Source organism: Limulus polyphemus, unplaced genomic scaffold, assembly GCF_000517525.1.
Source record: "Limulus polyphemus unplaced genomic scaffold, Limulus_polyphemus-2.1.2 Scaffold422, whole genome shotgun sequence".
Lineage (NCBI taxonomy): Eukaryota > Metazoa > Arthropoda > Merostomata > Xiphosura > Limulidae > Limulus > Limulus polyphemus.
The window spans coordinates 44,089-52,362 of record NW_013666032.1 but is presented as its reverse complement, the minus strand read 5'-3'; the positions used below and the strand labels follow the sequence as shown (position 1 = coordinate 52,362).

The 8,274-nt window shown below is 32.4% G+C and overlaps 1 protein-coding gene across 1 annotated transcript in view; it reads left to right on the top strand.

Annotated features, from left to right (window-relative positions):
- Positions 1-516: 516 nt before the first annotated feature.
- The window catches only part of LOC106458157 (uncharacterized protein C16orf52 homolog A-like), a 9,564-nt gene continuing 1,806 nt past the window's right edge, over positions 517-8,274 (top strand). Inside the window, exons 1-2 of the mRNA XM_013917619.2 lie at positions 517-736; positions 2,722-2,934. Coding sequence (XP_013773073.1) covers positions 634-736; positions 2,722-2,934 — 316 coding nt within the window. The 5' untranslated portion in view covers positions 517-633. The remainder of the gene's footprint in view (positions 737-2,721; positions 2,935-8,274) is intronic.

The following is an 8,274-nucleotide window of genomic DNA, read 5'->3' as shown; positions in this document are numbered from 1 at the left end:
GTATATCTAAGACCGGTCAAGAAGCAACGTAAGGTAATGTGTAATTGAACTGCGGAGAGAGAATATTGTTGAGCACGTGAGACGTTCGTTGTGAATTATAGCGTTTGTTATAGCGCGACTGTTGAAATTAAGTGTATCGCAAAGTTGTATTCAGAAAGAATAAATCAGTTTTATTTAAGAAAGGACTTGTATCGGTAAAGTTTCTTCGGAAACGAATTCTTACGGAAAATTAACTAACGAACGGAGACGTAACAGTATAATTGGATGTAATTTATATTTACTTATAGCCGCTATTTAATCTCAAGGAGTTTCGAAATTAAATATATAGTTGTTATTATGACCTACCAAGTAGTATTTCTCCGTGTTTTGAAACCACACTTTTCAACCCTAAAACTATGTTTCGTGTATCTTAAAAATATAAAAAAGTTGTTGATGACAAGAGTAAGTTAGCATACCGCTCATCTATTTTCACGACAAAAATAAAAATAAATGATACCAGGTGTCAATGCTGTCGAAATAGTCTATTCTCCATCTTATAAATATAAACCCGAATTAAAAAATGTAATGATTAGTACGTATTGAAAGCGTAAGTGTTTAAGTTGTGGGAAATACCATGCAAATAACAAAGATAAAATGGATAAGTTGACAGTTATTTCTGGAGCATTATTTTTGTCTGCCGATATATTTGCAGTGGTTAGTCTAATTCTACCAGATTGGATTGTTACTGAAGTAGGAGGTGAGGCACTATTTTATTTAATTTATTAATTTTGTTATTAAAACTTAAATTACTGTTAGTGTTACTGTCGTGTCAGTGTCGTTTCGCTTCGCCTATAGTATAATGTAGATTAATTAAATTAGAATTATTTCATTTTTATGGTATGTATAAAACAATATTGTATATTTGTTTGCTAACTCGAGCGTTTTCAGTATGTTACGTCAGACTTTTTTTTTTGGGGGGGGGGGTGATTAATTGATTAATCATTTTGAAATTGAGTTTTCTAAAATTTTGGTGTTTACTTTTAGTTTTAGTACAGTTCTACACAATCAAAGACTTGGTGAGGTTCATAATCACAAACTATAGCATTAGCACACAGTTCTGAGTTTGACTTAGTAGATGATAGAAGACTCCTTATGTTTTGAACCTGAGCCATACAATTACAACTGCAAGAGAATTAAAGAAAATGTTTATGGTTTATTAAACGAATCTAATGACTGGTGTGAATTCAGTCGAAATGCTAGCATTATATTACGAAGGATGGTATAAGCAAATCTTATTGTCATGGTAGACACTGACTAAGTTCTTTCTTCCTGGGCACAGATTGGACCTGTAATAGAACTATATTTTGGAGCTGATAGACAAGGTTTCAAATCTGTGCAATAACAAAAAATATTTCCTGCACTTTGATTTAAGTGTGGGTGCATTACAAAACTAAGTGTGAAATTCTGTACCTTAGCTTGGATAGTAGGTGCTAGGATGTCATTGAGTAACTGTCTGTCTTCCCTTTGGTCAGTAGTTCAACATTAAAAAATAATAGGGATAGCAGTGGATAGTTTTAGAAGCTTTGTTATAAATACAGATTATTTCTTATTTTCCTTCTATGGTTATGGTTATGATAAAGACTTTTACCAAATGTTGCATATGTGTAAGTAATTTCAAGTTAATATTATCTTCATAAATACTGTACTGGAATTAGAAGCATTACTGAAACCCCCATAAAACAAGGACTGTCACAATGTACAACCTTAACTTTTAATAAAAAAAAAAGAGAGAGAAGAGATGCTGGACATGAAGGCTCAAGGATACTTATTACTAAAAGGCATTGCTGCTATAAGCATGAATGCCCTTTGTTAACAAAGATTTTTAACTATTACATGTGTGTGTATATTTATATTCATCTAAAACAATTCTTGAATTGCAATATACCATAATTTCAAGTTGTTATAGTTTTTTAGAAGAATCATAACCTTGCAATTTACAATTATTCCAGAATGATATAGAAATATCATGAAGTTTTTTTTTTTTTGTTGTTGTTGTTTTTGTCTTTTATATTTATACATTTTTCAAAATAACATAGAAATTTACATGAATCCCATTACATCATTATCGTTACATATAAATACTGGGCTACCAAAGATCGGTTAAAATAGCTAACTTAGGACATAAATGTTGGAAAACGGTTTTATTTTTACATTGTATGTTGTCTTTGAAGACCAAGTGGACGTAGTCATCTAAAATGTATGGTACTTCAAATTGTTATGAATTAATAAGTAGCTCTTTCTCTATGAGTTCTTGACAACCATGTAACTGGCTTCTTACCAAATTTGAAGTAAGATATTTTATGCTGAAAAAAATTGGGTGCACTGTTTTTCCTTGTTTATAGGGAAATACTACTAACACAAAATATTCTTCTGTTCATTACTTATATACATTACTTAAACACATACTAGTGAAGTACTACTAAAATAAGAGCTCTTTACATTTATTACTTTCTCTCTTATGGCACAATTAACTTTTATATTTCGTGTTTTATCTTGAAGTTACAGTATAATACATTATATATTTTGACATAAATTACATTCTTTGATTTTTTTTCTCTGTATAATATTTTTGCTTGTATATTAGTAAAATCATTCTTCTTTACTTTTAAACAGAGGTAGTTTACCATTGTGATAATTCTTTTGAGAGAGAGCAAATTAGTTGATATGTCTAATATGATTCAGGTGATACTCGGATTGGCCTAATGCAGACATGTATGACGATATATGGTCGTTCTCAACTTTGCTTTTCACCAAATCTCCAGCCAGAATGGATGCTAACTTTGATCTGTATCATCATTGGAGCCCTTTGTGTGACAGCCACCATTGGTCTTCTCTTCATGTCTCGGTGGAATATGCACGTAATTCATTATGCAAGATGGGTTGGTTTTTCTGCAAGTAAGTGTTTTACATGCTTGAGTTGTTAAAGAAATCTATATTGCATCAGTAAGCAAGCATAGTTAAAAGCACTTAGTGTTTATTCCCAAGGGAAAAAAAAAACCAAACCAATATCTTTTTACACTAATATATGAGTATTTAAACACTTGTCTCATTCAAATTTATTCTTGTTTCTTATGTTACTTAAGGATATTTGTTGGTAACTGAGGTTTTTACTTCCATTGGTTTCCTACATTTACAGTACTGAAAATGAGAGCTACTGTATGTATATATGTGTGTGTGTGTGTGTGTGTGTAATTTACCAGCCTTCTGTTTTTCTGCTCAGGTGCTTGTTTAAAAAATCAAAACATTAAGGTATTGAAGGAAAACTGTTTATTTAGATCAAAGCCTTAGGCATTGAAAGCCAATTGCTGAGATTTTAGTGCAGTTGGTAATTAGGCGATACATCTGTAGATTCACATGTAGGACACTATTCTTAAGTCTATGCAGTCAGCCTATCAAGCTTGTATCTTGTTGTAAAAAGTTTTGTGTATATGAATAGTTTTTCTTTTATTTATTTCAGTTTACATGCATTCTAATTCATTTTCTATAGAATCTAAGCATTCCTTATTCTTTTTTACTTCACTTTTGAATTGCTTAGAATATGTTTCTTTTTGAGTTTTTTACTAAATTAAACTTGTTAGTTTATATTGTAAACATGAAATTACATCTGTCTATTTAACTGTTACCAAACAACTTTGGATAGATATAACTGTAGCATAAGACAAGTAAATTAATTTTGGATAGAGTAACATATATGTAAGCAGGAGTTGTCAAATATTTTTGATACTTAGGAACCAGCCATAAATCCTAAGAACTAGGATAGTAGCTTAACCCAGTGAGGGGGGGGGGGGGGATTTCTAATACAGTTTTAAATTTTGGACAAATTATGCATTTCACATGTAAACAATCCAAAGTTGCTTTAATGTTTAGTGCTTCGAAAATGAGCCAATTGCTCAATTCTTTTACGTGATGTATAATTATATTTATACCCTACAGAGACTTTCAGTGTGAACTGTCTCAGCTTTTTCTTAGAAACTGAGAGTTTTGTGGCCGATATGGTATTTCAATTTTTTTCTTTAATTCATTGTACCAATAATTTCTTTGCTGTTTAATTACATTACAAACATTTTGGTAAATATACATTAAAGCAATTTTTTTTAGTGAAACATTCACTATATTTCTAGGCACCACAGTGGTTTGGTGTCCAGGAGTTTTCAAGCCATTTGTGTAGGAGAATTAGTTTTAGGAGATTGGGAGTTGTATAGGTTGGGGCAAAACTTACTGTACAGTTGATAATGTATGGTTGGTTAGTTTTTATTATATGGGTGGTACTAAAGAAAATATAATGAAGATAATTGAAATGTATTTATTTGTTTGTTTCAGAGTAAGACATTAGAAATGAAATTGTATTCTAAATGAAACAAATGTATAGTCACTTATGCTTCACCTGTGTGTGTATGTGTGGTATATAAATATACCATGCATTGTCTGCTGTCTTATACTAATGTAGTAGTATTCTAAGTTGTTAAGTTTATTTTATTCTAGCTTCCTGAGAAAAGTTTTTCTTTTATTATTTTATTGTTCTGTGCAATAATGTAGACAGCAGTATCTTTCAGTGGTAGGTCAGGTGGCAACTCAAGGTTATGGCCTCCAATCTGTTTGAATGAGAATGACCAGTCACACTGAGTAAATCCAGTTTTATCTATGAAGTAGAAAACCTTGCATTTAAACATTCTGGTAGATTAGATGTTCAGTTTTAGAGAAAAAACAGTTATAATCCAGTTGAAGCAACAGACCTTCATCTGTGTTTATGTATTCTATTATAATAAAAGATTGTGTCTTGCCTCTTTATTGCATTATCACAAAGTTAGAGAATTCAGAATTACTTTGTAATTATCTTGTCAAATCTCCTGTTTTATTCAGTGAACATATCCCATTGCTTTCAGGATAATCAGTTTCACTTAAATGTTCCACATATGCCTGACAGTAGAGATGAAGTGAGCCTGGATACTTACCACAAGTGTCCTTCTCCCACAGCTGGTTCTGACCCATTGAATCTAATTATAGAGTTGAGGTGAGCACACAAGGCAAGTCTGAACCAGCCCCAAACAATTCCTTGTTATTGGCTGTCTGATAACTTGTGTGCAAGTACCTGCATGGTCATGTCCCAATTCCACCCATCCCTGTAACACAAATTTGGCTTCTGTGTTTCTTCCCTTTTCCAATACACGAAAAGAGTATACCCTAGACGAGAAGAGAAGCAGTCTCCCACAGGTGTGCTCTTATGGAGCCCCTGCCATTGGGTGTCACACCCCATGAGCATCATTCAGACACTTTCTGAAGAGTGCTCATCTAGGTAAATTTTGCATCAGTCCTTCCACCATATCAACATGGTATTCTAGAAAATCTGTTTGAAGAGATGAGTTATCATGTGGAAAGTTACTATTTTCCTTACCTGAAAATGTATTTATGATAGATTCTCATCTCTTTTCTCATTCCCACCCATATTCCCCACTTCTGGTGAACATTTTTTACTTGCCTCATCAAAGAAAGAAGATTCATGAATGCAAATGTACTGGGGGAATCAGATCACATAATGTTGTGTCACCCTCCTATTGGTGGAGAGCTTTTGTTGCATAATGATATCATCATGCAGTGGTGCACTTCACATAAAATCCCATGAAATTTGGGTGGGAGTTGTCTCAAGGCTAGTTGTATGCAAATGTCTTTAACAATGCACTAAGAAAGATAGCTAATCTGTGTGTAGAGGTATCTATCAGAAATACATTTTCAGGTAAGGAAAATGTTAACTTTTCTATTTAACCAACTCTTGATCTCTGTAATCTCCTAAGTCTCCCATCATAGCATTCAATTTAAACCTCTTAGATTTATGATAACTTTCCTTAATTTTATTATTTTACACTCTTTGTAAGCCAACCAGATTTTTTACTTGCAGCTACCCTTTTTTTTTCTCTCTATAAGGAATATATCTACGATGAATATTTGATCAGTGTCTTCAATTAGATACTTGTGGGATTTGAATTTTTAATACAAAATTTCTACCTTATTTTATTCAATAAGATAAATGACTCAGTTTATAAATAAACATGTTATTGTTATTAGTTTTATTTTTTGTACAGAATTATTGCAACAAGAAACAAGTTTGGAGGAGCTGTTGATAATTTCCAATCCTACAATGTTTTTGCAGCCTAAAATGCTAAGAAAACAAAAACAGATATATTGAACTCCATTTAAAAATCTTAACTTTTTTATGTAACTTTGCCAAACCAAACATTTTGACTACTGAAGCTTTAAAGTGTTTATAGATTATAGAAAAATATGTAAGCTTACATTATTTATTTGTTTCTTTCCTTGCTTTTCCCTAATATATTAAAGGTTACTGTGCTTTGCTGATTCACAATGTTTTATATTTTGATAACAAAAGGTTCTCATGGGGATACATTTAGTGCATATATTTTGACCAACATATAAACCTTGTAGAAAATTGTATAGTCTTGATGCTGTTCTCTGGGAACAGTGTTCAAGCTATAGTTATGTTTAGGGAAAACATACTGAGGTTTGAAGTACACTGGAATGGATGGCAACTGCCTGTTTTAGAAAAACACATGTGTAAAGGATGACATTGTCACTGCATACAATGTAAAATTAATTGTAAATATAAAAAGTCTACCTCATATTAAACAGCACTACAACCTAGGTGATTATTTTGTCATTATCATTCTCTGGAGGTAGCATCTGTTCTGCCCATGGGAGGAAGACTTTTGAAATGTCATCCTCTATACTTGTGTTTTTCTACAACAGGCATTTGCTTTACATTTCAGTGTACTCATCATGAATACTCTGTCTAAACAATCTATCAAAGAATACTGAGGTTTATTGCACTTTATAAGAACTATGTTCCACGTGCTGTGCTGCCATTGGAAGTGCCTCCTCCACTTGGTATGGTGAGTCTGATATCAATGATCATTCATTATTGCCTGGTACCATAATTACCATTCCAATAAGCTTGTGCAAAGAACGACAAGTTCAACCTAACATTATATATCGTTAAAACTTTCCACAAACCATTCATCATGTGTAGACATTGGCTTTCAGGGCCATATCTACAGGTGCAACCAAATATCTGCCAAAAATCATTGTTTTCCCTACAGAAGTTGTGTATGGTCTTCGAAGTCCTTGAAAGGCATGGAGCTATGAATTTTCATTTTCCAGACCTTGAAAATCATAGACTTTGAGAGGGTGGGGGATTCATTACTTAAATTACTGTAATGTACAGTAAAAGTTAAATTCAGTAATTTATTTTAAAGCCTTTTGTTTTCCAGTTTAATAAAACTTTCTTAACTTAGTGTTGTTTTTTTCATATAAAATTAAGTCTCGTGTTACATAAGTACAGCTTTTTTTGATCATGTACAGTTTCTGGCCTAGGCACAAGTAGTCTAAACAGTCTAGTTTACTAATCAAAACATATTACATCAGTACAGCTTTTTTTGATCATGTACAGTTTCTGGCCTAAGCACAAGTAGTCTAAACAGTCTAGTTTACTAATCAAAACATATTACATCAGTACAGCTTTTTTTGGTCATGTACAGTTTCTGGCCTAGGCACAAGTAGTCTAAACAGTGTAGTTTACTAATCAAAACATATTACATCAGTACAGCTCTTTGATCATGTACAGTTTCTGGCCTAGGCACAAGTAGTCTAAACAGTGTAGTTTACTAATCAAATTTTATCTTATGTGGTTTCATCTGCATACAAAGTAATGAGACTTAACGAAACATCTATTTAACCTATATAAAAGCCAGTGTATGTGTCATGTCATGTCACGTCAAAATGCATTTATCCAGATAGAATAGTTTGATTACTGTCTGCCCAATACTATTTTGGTGATGGGCGTCCAAGAGGCCGTGAAGGGTGTGTGTATGTGCTGTGAAGCCTTATAAGTGTTGCGAGTGTTTGTATAATAAGCTTAAAGTAAAAATGCAGTGTGGGATCACCTAAACTAGAGCTAAGTGCACTTCAATTTTCAACTTAAATTGTTTCTGACTTAAATTATTTTCTGTTATATCACCAACATTTTTAATGAAAAAAAAACAACCTCTTTTAATCAATGGAGACTAAATTAAGAAATCAACAAATATTTTTCCAGTTTTTTTGGCTATACATTTCATTTTATACCTTCAGTACACTGACTAACAACAATATTAGGTTATACTATTTTTGCTAAGCAACATGACATAAAATCCACTGTTGGAACTTAGTGTTACCAAAATGCACTGG